Source organism: Cyanistes caeruleus, chromosome 9, assembly GCF_971803275.1.
Source record: "Cyanistes caeruleus chromosome 9, bCyaCae1.hap1.1, whole genome shotgun sequence".
NCBI classification, from domain to species: Eukaryota; Metazoa; Chordata; class Aves; order Passeriformes; family Paridae; genus Cyanistes; species Cyanistes caeruleus.
Genome location: NC_141709.1, coordinates 27,307,064 through 27,324,057, shown reverse-complemented (window position 1 = coordinate 27,324,057; position 16,994 = coordinate 27,307,064). Strand labels below are relative to the sequence as shown.

Genomic DNA, 16,994 nt, shown 5'->3' with positions numbered 1-16,994 from the left:
TTCATTTCCCAGTTGATCTTTATCAGCTAAAGCAACGTGGTATTTTTGGTAGTGTTTTGTGTGATGGACTCACCAGCCTTCTAATAATCTTAGGGATAGGAGCTACTCTTCCACTTTGAATTTACATTGATCAGAGTCAGAATTGAAACCTATAGTGCAAATGGAGACTTGCTTTTGTCTTAGGTGATGTAGGGGGAAAAAAGCCCATCTCTCATCCATATACCTTAATATGAGTCAGAGTCATAAAAAATGTTAAAATACATGAATCTCAGTATACAGAGAGGAATGTTTTTAATGATAACCTCAGCTTGTTTTTTACACATTATTGATGCTATCCTTCGGCCAGTTCTGTACCACCTTCGATACTAACTCTAATTATTCTTACTTTTTACTTCATTATTACGTCAACTAATTATTCTTACCTTTTTCATCATAAATAATAATTTCTCGTGGTACTATATGATATTCTTTATCCAGAAAATGGATTTTCAAGAAAACGTAGAATTTTGCTTGGTTGATCCGTTTTTATGGAACGCACCATGCTGGATTTTTTTCTAGTGATGTTTTCATCCATATCTTATTCTTTATTTTTGAATATTTAAATATTTTGATCAATGGGGTCATCAGTTTTCAGATCTCTCTGTCTCACGTGGTCCTTATGGTGGCTATTTTTCAGGAAATTCTACCTTCCCTGTTTTCATTACGTTTCATTTAAGAAAAATTACATTCTTTCACAGCGTGTCCTGAAGATGATTCAGCCTCCCTGTGGCTTCTTGGTTCAGGCCTAGTGCATATTTGGGTGACTTTTGTTTCCATCATTTAATTCTTTGAGTTGTCTTTTTCCCCTGTGTTAAATTTTTTTAAAACGAAGGCAAAACATTCAGTTGTGTTTGGGACATCGATTTGTTAGCTTTCACATTTTGGCTGATTTATGCTTTGTCCATTAATTCTCCCTTTGTTTGCTTTATTTGTGACCAAAGTCTTGTCCAAATTTCTGATCTATTTTCCTGCCCTTTTTACAGTGCTCTGCATATTTCTCCATCCTCTTTGAAGTCTCTCCAGTTGTGTCAGAAGTTCTGTCCTCTTTGTTTTTCCCTTGCTTTAGGATACAGATGGGTTTTGCTCCCTTTGACTTAATGAAATTCCAGGATATTCTCTGATCTGAGTCCACTGGCTCTTTGGTTTGTCTTGCTGATAGTTTTCTTCATTTCTCTTCTCAAATGGAAGGCCTTACTTAATGACTAAGTAGTTTTTTAGTTTGGTTTATCCTGCCATGGGCTGTTTGTAGTAGGTGCTCCAGAGAGTTAAGATCAGTAGAATTCTGCCCTTTTCCATGAGCTTTAATTCAGTGATTTCTTTATGGCTATTTGTGATATCCTGGCAGTGGGGTTGGTGCACATTTTCCAGACCCCTGGAAACTTTTATCAGAGATGTCCAGGATAACACTCTCCTAGAAATTCCTCATGGTCCTTGGGGTTGCTTGTGAGGTCAGTTAATTGCATCACTGATACCCTCTTCCTTAGCTGATCCATAGATAACACTATTAGCGTCTTTAAAATAGTCCTTTATCCTGCTGGAGCAGTCTGCAGTCAGATGAGTGCTTCAGTTTCTCTCCCAAGGGTTATGCAGATCTGCATGTTACAGAATAGGTGTCATGAAATGTGGATATGCATGTGTCATTCATTTTTGGAACTGCTTTAAAGTTACACGGCCACATAGATTTGGGGTCCCAGCACAGGTAATGAATTGTGCAGTTTATCTCCAGGGTGGTAGAATCACAAGTTTCCACGTGTGCTATCTTGGCCCACATGCTCATTTGTAAGATTTTGTTCTCTTTTTACAGGATAGCCAGAAAAAAAGGCACCTGTTGCTGGCAGGTTTGCCCCATTCCAGCATCTTCACATCTCTTACTTTTCATCTCAATAGACAGGCAAACATTGGTTCCCTTCTCTAGGGTGAAAGGCACAAAACTCCAGCTAAAAATGGTTGTAAATTCTACAAAAATGTCGAAGACAAAAGTGAGAAGTAAAGCTGATATGACATGTACTATGTAGTTTGGGGGATCTTTCCTTGTATGAATGAAATCTGTCTCTCACTCCTGTTCACACTTGCAACTGCATGAGTGTCATACAAGCTGTTTAATGCTCGACAGACTGTTTCAATTGGGTTATCCATTATTCTGGCACTTGTCTTGTAGATTTGAAACCCTCATTTACATGGAGAGGAAACCCTTTTTTATTCTTCTCAGGTATTTATGAGTAGAACTATTTTTTACCTTACACTTTATCTGTAGTGATCTATCACACATTGTTTCCATTTAGTTCTTGCACCTGTTTTCCTGCTGTTTATGTAGTTTTCTTTTAAATCCAGTTAGGATTTCTCAAGTAAAATGTTCACTTGGGAGTAGGAGACTGTAACCAAACCACTTAATTGCCATCACTTTCCTCCTTTGTCTTTCTACCTGGCATTTGAAAGTCTGAACACTTTCTCCAGAAACCTTATGTTGGAAGAGACAACCTCGTATTTCTAATGCTGACATAAAAGAGCATGAGACCTTAAGAGAAAGGTGTCAATTCTCTGTCAGGGAAATAAAATAAAATAAATCCACGTGGCTTGGAGAAAATAGCAAATAGTTTTGCAATGAGTCATGTACATTCTTGCAATCAGAGCTTTAAAAACAGACTGACTTCTTACTTAAGGAATTTAAGAATTATGCAGAGAAAGTTGAGAGATATGTGGCAGCCTGGCAAGAAGCCTTCCCTGCTCTGAGTTTAAAGATGGCCAAACTTCCCAGAGAAAGGAAGAAATGTGTCTGGTAGTAATGGAACAACAGTTGCTTTTTCTCATTTGCAGAAAATTTGCCAATAAACTTGCTCTTTCTGGTGGCTGGACAGAATATGGATATATAAGCATGTAAATTTATCACCTTCATTCAGTTAGGCTGAAGTTTGGGTGGGGTTTTGTGTGTTGGGATCATGTAGGCTTCATTCTACATGAATCTTCATATAGAAGATGATTATGCCTTACACAGTCAGCACATGCCTTGAACTGTACTAAACTGGCTTTGGGTTTCAGTTTTGGTTGAAGACAATGGAGTTTGTTTACTTAAGCAAGAAGAATTTGGTCCCAATTGTTTTAAAATGGTGACTTTTATTGCTGGCCAGTCAGTGCAAATAGAATTGCTTTAGAGAATATTTTTTTTTGCTCTAGTCTGTTATATCCTGACTTTCACAAATCAACCATTTCAGCCCTGACTGTTTCTTTTTATCTTGAAAACAGCCATTGCTTGTCTAGCTAAAGTTCAGTTTGTTTAATGAGTGTGTTACTTCTACAGATAACTTGTCCTGGAGTGCTGCTGAAAGACAAACAGGAACTTTATCTTGGAGTCTTTGTACTTGGGCAGTACAACAAAACTGAATGTGTCCCTGCAGTGTTCCCACTCTTCTTTCAAGAAAGACTAGTATTTGAAAAGGTAAGATATGTCAAGGGCTGATACAACCCAAATAAACCCCATCACAAATTCCACAAAAATTGTCTGCAAAACCCATGAGCACAAATTATCACACTGAGAGCAGAGCAGTATTTTACCTCCTGCTTCTCCTTAGCACAGAGGAGGGGTGTGCCTCTATTATCCATATGGGGGCTCAAGAATTATGTGTACTGAAGATTCTAATGTATGATGAGACTTTTTAGGTGTTAGTTGATTCTTTTATGAACTGTCCTTCCTCAGTGTCTGTTTTCCTGGCTTGAAAGGGACTGAATGTTTTTGTTCTAAAAATTATGGCAAGGTGAAGAACAGAGACTGTACAATATAGGAGAGGCAACTCAATTTAGTAGAAAGATAAAATAGCAACTCAGGCCTTTTTGGTGACTTCTTACTCCCTTTGAGATACTTCTTTCATGGTTTGTCACCAGAATTCCCTGATTGGTACTCTGGCCCTGTAATTTATAGTTGTTTATCACATATTCTGAGTCCCTACTAGCTTCATTATTAGCACCTCAGGGATAATGAAACCCAGTATCTTACAGATATGATCTGGCTTCTTCACTACCCATGAATAATAATACTTTGCCCTTTCTAGTTCTTTTCCTTTAAGCATTCCCCAGCACTTTGAAAACCAGGCTGAGTATACTTGTTCAGAGTGATGCTCTGGTAAAATGGGTAAGAAACAAACAGTGATAATTTCACTACCTATGAAGAGTAGAAAAGACCATCATTCTTTAAAGGCAAAAATAACACCAACTTCTTAAGGGGAATGTACTGAATGCTGTTTTTAGTGTAATGTAGAGGACCTCCATCCAGTGCAACATTCTGCCCTATTCCCTGCTATCTGTTCACACAAGATTCCATTAAATAAAACTGAACAGGAATCTGAAAAGTCACCTCTGTGAAAATGAAGCTTAAAGTGTTAATAATAAATTAGAGAACATTGATCTATCAGAACTGCAGTACATTCAGCAATTTATGTTTCTCTCTTGAAATTTTTTTAGACAGTGCTTGCCTTTACATCTTCAACTCTTCACAATAAATTATTTCTGTTATTTACATACAGAGAGGGAGCTCTATGGAGAGAAAGTATATAACAAGAACTGCTGGCTTTCAATGAATTTGATCATGTTCCAAATGATAATTTTATTATCATTTATTTTTCCAGTGGGGATAGGATTCTTGGAAACCATCTTGGCAAGGAAGAGCATTGATTTTGAGGTTTTTTTTTTCGTTCTCTTTCCTCAGTGGTCCATTTGAATACTTTGACTGTGCCAGTATTATTCCTGCTATTATTATTATTATTATTATTATTATTATTATTATTATCGTTATTGTTACTTTTGTTTCTTTTTCAGGCATTTGCTAATATAGTTGATCCTGGAGACCTTATGAAGTTACTGGAGTGTATGTTCTGTTTTTTTGTATACTATATTGTATCCATTAATGCCACACATAAAGGGGCTCTAAAGATGTTTTGGAGGTTTAAAGTATGTGATAGTTTTTCTATCAGGAGCCTGCTCTCTGAAAAACTAATAGAAATGTATATTACATTCTTTGGAACAGGAAAAGGATTAAAAGTCATAAGTGATTGAAAGTTCAGCTGGTTATTGGGTAGTGGATTTATTTATGTGGTTGTTTATTCGATTAATTTTCAAATTATAGAAGAATAAACCTCCAACTTTTGTAAAATTATTCTTTTCTTTTTTAAGAAAGTTGTCTTGCTACATGTGTATAATGAATTGTGGTAAGACACTGACCCAACCTCAAACTGCAGGAGTATGCACCCTCACGTGGGAGTTATCTGTAAAGAGGGAAAAGCATGCATAATCTTCTTTAAAAGAGGACAAACTTGGCAGCAGATAGAACTTACTAAGTCAGATTTAGTACCCTGCTAATGCCATTGTGTTCATCTATGATATTTATGCAAGCTGTACTTAATTTTATCTTATTATTGGTGTGGTGGAAATAGTGCAGTGAAGCTTAAATAAGTGGTCCATTTTTCTGGGGTTTTGACTATGGGAATTTTCATTTTAGTGTTTTTTTTAACTCATGAAAAACTTTTTTCCGTTCTAGTTGACACAGCAGTACTTGAACTAATACAGCTCGTTCCTCCAGGTATTGTATCAGTCTTTTCATAAATTATGCAGTTTAATAGGTGAATTTCCAGGAGGACATTGCCCATTACAGCACAATCACTTTTTCCAACACACAAACAACATAGAAAGCACTTCAACAAATAGTCCTCTGAATAGAAAATGTTAATAGATCAAGAGGATCTCATTCTTGAAAGTGAATAATAACTGAATATTTAAATGTACCATACTCAGGCTTAGGAAAGTGATAATATTTTAAAAATGGAAAATAAACTGAAATGATCCAGTGCATAATTATTAACTGCATCACAATTCACTTGCAGAGAGGCTGTCTGTGAAATTTCAGAGTGCATAATCTTGTTCTCAGAGTGACACTTTTTTTCCTTCCATTTTAATGGTGACCACTGGGAAAACTCTTATCCTCACTATAAGTATTACAGGTCTCTTGGGATGTGTGAAGATAATAAATACCGATTTGTCATACTTCTGTTATTGGTTTGTGTGATTATAAAAATCTATTTTAATGAAATTCAAGTGTTCCCATGAATAATGTAAATCTGCGTTTTATTGGAAATAAAGTCAAGTTTTAAAGAGGACTCATTTGGAAACTGTGGTATTAAAAGCACTCTCTGTCACTTGTCCTTAGTACTTTCAAGGAAACTACTGCTTCTCTCAGGTGACTTATCAGACTGTTTACTTGAAGAAATGTAATGAATGGGGATTTTTTTTGTGGGAAGGTAAAGGATCTTGCATAAGGAATTTATTTTCAGGGCTGCGACATAGGTGTGATACAGCCCAGCATAAGCTAGCAAGATGTCTGCAACAGCACAAGTTACCTTTTTTTTCAATATGCACTGAAAGGTTTACCTCTAAAGAAAAGCTTTCTTTTTTTTTAGCAATAGGAAGCTGGAGTATTGAGAAAATCTAGAAGTAATTATTTTGCTTTCTTACTGCTGTTACTGTTCTGTTGTATGAAATAGTAGTTTTTCATAAGGAATTGGCTACCATTAAAAAAATACTGGTTTTTTTCTGTGGCATGGAAGGGAAAGAAAGAAGAAAAGTCCTGAAAAGTTCCCTGAAGAAAACCTTTCATGTGCCTGTTACAGAACAGTTAACACAATCGTCTTTAATTTTTTTTCCAGTAACATTGAAACATAGTTTCATAGTAGATTCTGCCCATTTTTGCTGCTGATTTAACTTGATGAGGTTATTTCCTAGTGCTATAGGAGTTTTAGAGCCATGCTGTTAATTTCTAAAGAGCAAAATTTATCCTGGTTTCAACATGGCTCTGTGTGTGGTGTCTGTGCTGTGCAGCTTTGTCTATTTTCCAATTAAAGTATATATTTTCTTTTTAGTGGGAAAAGTTCTCGCTACGTACGAAGAAAATACAAGAGATTTCCTGTTCCCTGACCCTAAGCTTACCCATGGGCACCGTGGTTTGGTGCGTGAGATTTTAATGAAGAGGTCCCCGTCTTTCACAGTGAGTGAATGTCTGTGGATTGTATTTATGACACAGTCTGCTTCACTGAAGAAACCCCTTGAACTGCTTCAAATGAAAAGCGATTACTTCTGACAGATTTTGCCATTTTAAGGTGTTGAATGTACAAATCCACAGTTGAACTTCAGGGAAAGTATAATCTTTTTTTCAAAATGCTTCAAGAAATTATTTAATGTGGAAAAGTTAGTTTCCACTTGGTTTGCAGTGTGGCACCATGACATGTCTCCATTCAGTCTAATCTGTGATGCAGCTGGTGGCTGAAGGGATGCAGGAAATGGCATATTGACTTCATGGTTCTCAACAGAAACCATGCAACCCTCCTCCTTGGTCCCTCTCCCTAGCATTTTGGAACAACAGCTAATTGACAGAATGAGTGCAATGAATTAATGCTAATTTTCTGGAGATAAGGGCTCAAGTACATATTAAATGAAAATGAATTAATTTCACATTGCTCTTTCATGAGGTTTGACAGTTGATTCTTAATTGTCAGCATAACCCAGGAACACACTTTAAGGAGGATGGTGATGATGTGTTTTAAGGTTTTTGTGGAGTTTTACTGGTGGATTGGCAGGACATTTTGCAAATAACTCAATTGCCCTGTCCATTGTGGTTGGACTAAAGGTGCATGGGAAGAAGGAAATGCTGATTAAATTCACTCGTGTCTTTTAGCTGGTGTAGTCTTTCCCCTAAAAGGGCAACCTGGAAACTGCCCAGACACTTGTAATTAGAAGTGCTAATTTGGTATCTAATGCTGTGTTACATTTGAGTGAATTAAAGTTGTGATTTTGTGCTGCAAAATGTCCGATTCTGCAGTAGCTTAAACTGTCCCTGCAAAAACAACCATTATTTTTTGGCTGTAGTATCTCTTTGCTATGGCTCATCCCATGCAGCGTGGTGTGGCTCAAGAGATGGGGTGGGACTGTTTTGCTTTCATACTGCTCATAGAATAGGTACTTTATTCCTTTGCTGAGGAAGAATAGGGAGGTGGGTACAAATGAGGTGGTATTAGCTAAATGTTTTTAGATTTTTTTGTGAACAGAGTATATGTATAGTGAGTCTTCATAGAAGCAGAGCTGCTAGGGGAGTTTGATGGGTTTTGTCAAACTGAGTTCTTTAAAACAAAAATTATGTATTTTCTAATAAAGAGAAGGTGCCATAATTTGTAAACTGTGAGGAGATCTGGTCAGAGTAATTTGGATGTCTAGCTGATGAATGATGACACTGCAGTAGCTTTAAAAAGTTGACTGCTGTAAGACACAAACATCCATATCCTTGGGAGCAGCATAAACAAAATCCATCTCTGCCCTGGAATAGGGTCTGCAGAAGCCTTTGTTACTCCATTCCATTCCCATAGCTTGAAAGTACAGTTTAAGTGAGAATTTTGGCATAGTGACCCCCTTTTCAGGAATAATGCAGAAGCTGTGATTGATGCCATTGGAGGGAGGCTCCCAAAAGGAACTTCTTGTTCCTCTCCTCACTTGCCAAATGGAATAACTGTGGAGGGATTTTTACCTCCAGTAGAGATGCAGTCTCAAGTGCCTCCATCTCCCAGTGTTCCCTGAGCTTTACTGGCAAGTGTCTCTTGCTGAGTCTGTCAGCACAAAGTGCTGGATGTGAATGCTAAGCAAAAGGAAGTGTTAAACAAGGTCATGAGAACCCTCCCATTATTCCTATGCTACTGAAGCTATGTTCTTCCCACCTGAAAAGTTATTTATAGCCAGCTGAGATGCTGAATATTTTTGAATGGCAGCTGTGCTTCAGTGGCACTTTGATTCCAAATAAATTTGTCTTTTATTAAAAAAATAAAGGTAGCAACAGTAAGGTTACGGTTGTGGAGTTCAGATAGGCAGTGACAAGTAGTGTCTGATTAACACTGCTAATCTGCCAGTTGGAAGGAATCCCAAGTTGAGAGGATCAGAACTCCTCCAGAAATCTGGCACTTGGCTGATAATGTCCCTGGCTAAATGTCTTATGAGGTTTACAAACTCAGTGTGCATACAAGACATGCCTCGAGTTATCTCTCCTGGTCCAGTGTTGCCCAGCTGAGGCTCTTGCTGGCTCTTCTGTATTTCTCTGCAACCTTTGCCTTTTAGAATATGTTTATGCCTGGACTGTGGTAGTGATTTCTTACAGATGTTCTTATCTCTGTTCCCCACCTTCATGCAGTATTTGCCACATTACTTAAAACAGTTTCTTTTTAGTTATGTTATCTTCCATTAACAGGCCAGTATAAGGCCTTCTGTTATATTCATATATGCTTTTTTAAGCTAGAGTTGTACTTGTGTTCCTTACAGTCAAAAGCACATATTAGACTTGCATTCTTCTAAATATGAACCACCTTTATACTTTTTTTGTGATCAAATTGATATTATGTCTCTTCTGTTTAATGATTGGTGCAGAACTGTTTAGGACTGCAGACACCACTAAGCCAGAAGCAGAAGAAGGGATCCCAAAAACTTTCCAGCTGGGTTTTCATTTACAGATGTGTTTGGGGCTATATGATGGTCTTTACATAATTCTGTGTTGAATATCCTACAGCAATCCCTGATCTGGGAACTACAGAAAACAGAGCAAATCCTCTGATGGCTTTGGCCTGTGAGTTGCTTTTGACATATCCGTGCTTGTGCATTTAAATACCATCTCATATTCCCTCTCCACAGACTATTTCTCTGAAGAAACCATAGTTTGTGTAATTGTTTAGGTATGAACACTTAACAGTTTTGTAATTATTTCCAGTCTCTGTAAAAGCAGTAGGTGCTCTATTGTTGTGTTTTATAATAGACTTACTAATTCTGATGTGTCCTTTTTTAAATTGTTGATAGCACTTGACAATTCATTAGTAATAAAAACAAGTTGATTAAAGGTGATCAGGCTTAAAACCCTTTTATAAGCCATAACTTGATTGAATCCTGGACTCTGTTAATTGCTGTGACCGAGCTTTCTTGGCATTTTTGTCATTTGATTTCCATAATCTATCCTGGGGCCAGATCATGTCCCATAATGGGAAATCAGTGTTTAGGCAGGTGGTAGAGAATGGTTTGGTTCATCAATAGACTTCACTCATGAAGTTCCTGCTAATTCTTATGGATGTGGGACAGAGTCACAAACAGACCCAGCTCCCTTTCATGTCTCAGTGATTTTGTGTGTTCATGTGCACAAATGCCTGTGCATTGAGATGCCTCAGGCAGCAAATTCTGTCCATGTTCAAAGAAGAAAGGGTAGAAATTTCTGGGGGCACTTGATTCTCTCCTGGATTCTGCAGAGCTGTATAGGACACACATAGATGATTGCCACTTGTTATAGCATATGTGGCATTTAGTTCTTTTATGCCTTTTTTAATGCTGCTGTTTGGGAAATAATGGTTATGTGTTGTAAGCCCTGTCCTTTACACCCAGTAAATTTGGAATGCATTAGCTGATGCTCAGTGAATAGAAAGACAATAGTTGTCTGAGGTGCTATGTTCCTAGCCATGGCTGCAGTAAAAGGTGAGTGGAACAGAAGCTGCTAGGCATGTAAAAATGCTGGCCATTGCTGTGTGTGTGCATCACCAGGAGGCCCAGCTGGACCCTACTGATTCTAAGCAGGACAATTTAGGGCTGCCCCATGGGCAGGAGGGGATTGTGAGCAGGTGGAACATGGTTATGGAACAAGGGAGGCATCCACAGAAATCAGACTACTCCCAAGATTACAGAATGAAGGGTGTTCTTAGCCATACTGTTACAAAGAAATAGTTATTTGCAATGTGATTGACTGATTAAACAAAATGTTTTTACAAAAGTGTTGGCACAACTGAGATTGTTCTCAAACAAGTTTGCAGAGTTAGCATTAATGAAACTTCTAGAGCATGACTGAAATTTTTATTGATGCCATATAGCATGGCATGAAAAATCTTTAAAAGTGCTTTTGACAAAAAAAGTGTATTAAAATAAAAGTCAGACCTTAATTGTTGCACGAAAGCAGAGTAATCATCTGTAATTGAATTGTCAGAAATGCAAATGTTAGCATCTTGACATTTACCATTGCTGTTCTGTCTTTTCTAATTATCTTTATTAAAGGCTGAAATTAACAAAGGAAATGGCTGAAAATTAGGAATGGTTTGTTACATTAGGTGACATTTACCTCTTTGATACCCTTTATCTTGAGTTGGAGCTTGATGTTCAATTATTGTCTCTCTTCTAGGGAATTGCACCAAAATTGAGATTTTCTACAAACTCCCTTATTTCAGACAGTCTGTTAAGCTTAGGAAGGAGTCACATACAGGTTAGCACAATTTAATTGTTTACAATTTAATTTCTAGATTTAATATTGATAGCCTTGCTTCCAGTTTTTGCATGTGCTGCTCACTTCAAACTTTCCTCATTCTTTTGTTGTGGTTAAAGCAGGTATCATGGGTGCTTGACAACTTGATTAAATTTTTAATCAAGTATGAGTAAAGAGTGGGTTTGGTGCATGACAGTAGATGCTGAGAGTTCCTTGAATCTGAAACAATTATCAGCTGCTGTGTTCTGTGATCAGCTGAAGTGTCAGTCTCTGGTGTATTTGTACATGGGAAGATGCCTTCTCACCATTTGTTACTGACATTTAAAATTAAAGACAGTGAAAACTAGGTGAAGTTAGAGAAGGTACATTATTAAACTGAACCAATTAATTTAATTGTTTTCCATAACTGTATCATTGACAGTAATGGAAATGCAGATTTTTGTCAAAAAGGCTATCACCTATATTAATCTGGAAATGCTGCTTTTGCAGCAAGTAAAGTTAAAGGTGAAGTATCACTCTTTGCTGGTCTCACAGATTGGAATTTTGGTTTGGATTTCTGGCACAAGCTGTCATGTAAAGTTACTCTTACATCCTCCCTTTTTTGCTGTACTATTGAAAAATGGTGCAGCATCACTGAAAGAGAATGGTTGTCAGGAAGGATTGTGTGCAAAGACACTTAGGTGACTTTAACTTGGTGGCACTGCTAATGATTTCAATGAGAAGTTTCTTCCAAATTTAGGAAATGAAATGTATTGAGACAGAAAAAGAACTATAAATCAGTGAAAATTGTCATTGTCAGAAAAGTGGCTTCAGTGAAGGTGCCTTGAATAAGGGCAATTTGATTTGAAATTTAAACTGTTCCTAAAAGTATCCATGAATGGCATCTCAAATTTGCTTGTGTTGCTGTGAAGGTCCAGCTTCACAAGTGGTGTAAGCCAGGAGCAGCACCACCATGGTTCTGATGAAGCTGAGATTAGTCTTAGAGAATTAGGTCTGGCTTTGTGTGGGCCAGGTCCATGCTGGACCAGTGGGAGTTCAGAGGAGGAGTGGTAGGAGTGGTCTCTGTGCTGCCAAATTCCCATTCTGTCAATACAAAACAAGCACACAGCCTTGCTGGTGGCTGGGTGTGGAGGGAAAGGCTTGAAGGCAAGCTGCACTTTTTATTTCTGGGTTCCTCTGAACCAAAGCAGTACGTGTAACATTCAGATTTAGGGCTAATGTCAACTAGCTCCAGCTTGAAAAAAAAAATTCTAACAGGAAGAGTATTATTTTTTTCAACTAAACTTTACACTGTAAAGAACTAGTACATTCACCATCATTCAAGAAAATGTAAATTTTAGAGAATGTAGTTGCACTTCTTTTGGAGCTTTAGGCAACTCTAAATGCATATAATTTAAACTATTAAATGGGCTCCTATTTTAATTTATGCCTTTTATTCAAAGGGTAAGAATTTTATAATAAAAGCTTAAATAGATGAAAATATGCCTCAAATCTGTGTATGGCTAATTCAGATAAACTTTGTGTTAAAGGAACTTGTGACAAAATTCAATTTAATTTTTACAATCTCCTCTAACTGTGTGAGAAAGCTAATGAAGTATCAGACACTTAACATCTAACATGTAGTACTAGGTGTTTAACCTTTTGGTTCCAGAGAAAATGGTAAACACATTGTTTTTTAAATTGCTGTTTGCTTATAGTTCTGTGAGGGGAGCTTCAGCTGCCATGACATCTCTTTCTAGTAAAATTATTAGTTCCTTGTTTGCATTATATTCAGCGATCTTTATCCTACACGCTGTCAAATCAGATAATTTCTCTTCTTCACTTCAGGCTGATATGAACTGGGTGCATCATTCAGCCCTAAATATAAAAATGCAGACAAAGCTACCAAAGAAAAGCCCTCCTTTGGCTGAGAAGGGCAGGCAGAGCTCGGTAGTGAGGAGCTACGAGCAGCCCACCATCGCCTCCAAGTCGCACTCCCCCTCCCCGTACACCAAGCGCCGCATGTGCGAGCTCTCGGAGGAGGCCAGGCAGAGACTGGCCCACCTGAACCTGGGGCCTCACGAGTTCAGGAGAGACACTGACAAACCTCCCTTTGTCATCAGACGGGTTTGTATTCGCTCCAAGGTGCTTCCAGCTTAAGCTCAGTTCAAATATTGTTCTTTCACTAAATAGCGCTCCAAAAATTCATTCAGCTCTTAGTTTAGATGAATAATTTTTCCTCTCCTTAAGAGTCTGTCACAGAATGATTTAAATGTAAAATTAACTAAAATAAAATTTCTTTTATCCGCTTTAGTAACAGACAAAGATCAAATTCTTTCATGAATATCTTGGTTAAATTCTCTGAGGCCCCATTTCTTTTCTTCCAGCACACTAGACAGGATAATAGGTGTATAAATTCAGCTTGGAAGTAATTGATATTAGTATTAAAAAATCCTGAATAAGACTTTAAAGAAAGAGTGTCTAGTCACATTATGAACACTTACACTTCCTCTCTTTCAACTTTTTTTTATGTTGGCATCCTGTGATCTTTGGAACACTTCCTTTGCTCAGAGCTACATCTCAAACACTTTGACTTAGAGTTCATAACATAAGAACATTTTGCCATACATGAAAAATTGTCCTGAAATTAGGTACTTATTTAAAGAAATTGTGTGTAACTCTTTTAAAATCAAAGAGCTACGTTTCCCAGCCACCTGGAGGATAATATACTCATTTTTTTCCCCCCTCTTAATTTTTCTTCGTATTGGAACAATTCTCTGTTTATAGAAAATCACTTCAAATTTGTAGGGGCAGAAATGGGATTGTTCATCTTCTGTGCTGTGACATTATGATTTCTCTATAGTTCTGGGCACATACCACAAGCAGTTAGATAATCTAGTGGTTGAATAGTTTGCTTCTACCTTTTTACCTAGTATCAGTACTAAGTAATTAATAATATATAGTCAAAGTTTAGAATTCTTTCCCAAGTTTTATTCTACATATACCTACCTTTTAGAAATTCAAAACAGCCTGAATAAGTCATTAATTATTCATCAATCTACTGTTTCTCTCAAATACTTTTCTTTCAACTCCTTTTATTCAATTCTTCTGGTTTTTGATCTATAGGTGAAGTTCATAGTTTAATTATAGTATCATTAACACTGATTATTGATTTTCAATGCTTGGTTATGTTTGTACAAAAAAAGGAGAAAGCTTGTCTCTTAATTCAGCATGTCCTAGCTGTCATGGCCTTTCTAGATTGAGAATTCTTCTTTTAGGGAATCTTTACTGCTGAGAACTCTTTTGGCCTGGAGATTTTGTGTTACATGAAGATCAAAATTGGATTATATTAAATGTAACTTTTTAATTAGGAAGAGATTCAGATCTCTCTTGGTGAGCTCTGAGCTGTTTAGAATAAATATGAGATACCAGGAATTGTTTAAAAAGACTGCAGACATTACAGATGGAGAAACTATCTGTATTTTGCCTTTCTTTAAACAGGATGTTCAGAGTTTTTTAGACCTTTCTAGCACCATTTCTGTTCATGCACAGTAATGCTAATAATGCACACTAACCAAGTGCTATGAAAATAGTCTAAAATAGTATTTAAATAAAGTAAAATATTTTCGAAAGTACTAGTTGTGGTCTTATGAACAAAACCAGAAAAAAAAAAAGGAATTGATACATCTGATACTGAGCATTTTAACAGTATTTTTGCTTCAGGTTGGACAACCAAGTCCTGGCATTAAACTTCATCCCTGGTGTTCCCTGCGAGAAAACGCAGAAGAAGCCTGGCCCAAGGCACCCCATGGTCAGTATTTTCTACTATATATCTCATTAATGCTTTTTGATTTCTGCAGGAAGTAGTTTTATTTGGGGCTTTTTATTATTACTTTGGTTTTTTATTCATTATGAAAATGTCAGTCTGTGACATGGAGAAAAAGCTGTTAGTTCTTCATAGGAAATGAAGAATGCTGAATAAATTACTGCTTCAGAGGGTGCCCTTGAACAGTTCTTTACCTCATGAAGCTTGGAACACAGTTCTACATGATAGGAAAATAGGAGAGAATTCCAAAGCTCAGACAAGTGCTCTGTTTCACTCTACTTTTTTGTTGACTTGAATGGTGGAGAAAATCTGCACCATGGGTTGTGGGTGTGTTGATCAGACTTGGAGTATGGATTATGTTGAAGTTCAGGGGCTCTGTTCCTTCAAAAATTAAAAATTAAAAAATTAATAATGCTTATTTCAGCAGTATCTATGAGCAGTGAATCAGTGATTTACCATTATTAATGAGCATCCAGGATGTGCTGCAATATCTGCTTTGTATCCAAAATACAAAATATATCCTTTGGTTTCAGTAAGTGAGAGTTTAATAAAAAGTGTGGGACCAGAAATTTAAGAAAGCACCCTAAAGCTTGATTTTATTGAATGTCTTACAATATGAGGGTTTTAATGAATCTCATCAGTATTTGTTTATGTGTGCTTTGCCTCATTTTTATTTCATTTCCTCACTAATTATAATTTGTTATACAGCAAATCATTACGAACATGTTATTTTACATTCGTTCTTTGTCGTTGCTTTGGGTGCTGGATTTTAAAGGTTTCACATCCCCTTTAGGAACAGATTTTCCAGTCTGTGATAGCTGGATAATGGAACAGACCAGATCATCTGATTCTATTGCACACTTACAAAATGAGCTGGTGGTTTCTGGCCAGTATTTGGGAGACCAAGATCTACCTCACTATTAATATCCAGAGGATTCTGTGGTCACCTGCCTGTGCCATGAGGCTTAACTTTAACTTCTGAAAAGAACAGATCCCTAGGATTAAAAATCTTAATGCAGACAGTACAGTTTAGTCTCTTTTTGCTTTTCCTGGGTCACAAGGCTGTTCAGTACAAACTGGTATACCAGATGAAGAAAGCAGATTTAATGTCATCTCCTCAGGGATGAGGTGCATATTGACACTGGTGAAAAATCCTAACCCAGTAGGGGCCTGAGAGTTTCTCCATGGGTTTCCCTGGGCTTTGTATTCATGTTTGTGAGTCAGTGGTGAAGGAAGGAATGCAGAGGTGATAAGAGGAAGGAGAAATGCTCACATGGAAATTTTTTCAGAGAGGATTAGTAAGGTAGAGGAATGTACATGAGAATTTTTGGGAATGGTAGAGCTTATTTTGATACTGATTTAAGCAAAAATAGTGTAACAAAATGTGCTACTTCTGTCTGTGCAGAAGATGGTACCTACACTGATTCATTATTGCAAACACTATTGCATTCAATGGGAAGGTACGATTTTCAGCTAAAGAAGGTAATTTCCTGAAATACAATGAGGTAAAATAATAAATTGTTTTAGTTTTGTTTGTAAGGACAGATAGGATGCTTTGTAAAAGATTTCATAGAATTTAGGAAATGCAAGTATCTTTTTGATTTCTTCTGTCATGGACCTTTTCTCTTTCTCCAGATCCTTCCCCTCTCAACAGCTACAGACCCAGGAAAACTGAAGTGAGTACTCTGAAGTGTTTTTGCTTACACACTGTTTTTTGGGAAGCTCCAAGCTTCCCAGTCTTTCTTGGATTGTCTTGCATAGGTATTTTTAAAACTTTATCCACTGTAGTATCAAAAGCAAGAAAAAGGATATTTTAAATTTGATCTAGGCTGGTTAAGGTCTGCTGAC

General features: G+C 37.1%; 1 protein-coding gene across 2 annotated transcripts in view; it reads left to right on the top strand.

Moving 5' to 3' along the window:
• The window catches only part of SPATA6 (spermatogenesis associated 6), a 44,790-nt gene that overhangs the window by 4,160 nt on the left and 23,636 nt on the right, over nt 1–16,994 (top strand). The window contains exons 2-9 of one of the 2 annotated variants that reach the window (XM_086841865.1): nt 3,335–3,472; nt 4,846–4,894; nt 5,564–5,605; nt 6,939–7,063; nt 11,261–11,341; nt 13,169–13,447; nt 15,044–15,131; nt 16,782–16,822. In XM_086841865.1, coding sequence (XP_086697991.1) covers nt 3,335–3,472; nt 4,846–4,894; nt 5,564–5,605; nt 6,939–7,063; nt 11,261–11,341; nt 13,169–13,447; nt 15,044–15,131; nt 16,782–16,822 — 843 coding nt within the window. Of the gene's footprint in view, nt 1–3,334; nt 3,473–4,845; nt 4,895–5,563; nt 5,606–6,938; nt 7,064–11,260; nt 11,342–13,168; nt 13,466–15,043; nt 15,132–16,781; nt 16,823–16,994 lie in introns of both variants that reach the window. The other variant, XM_086841864.1, reaches the window with a different exon arrangement.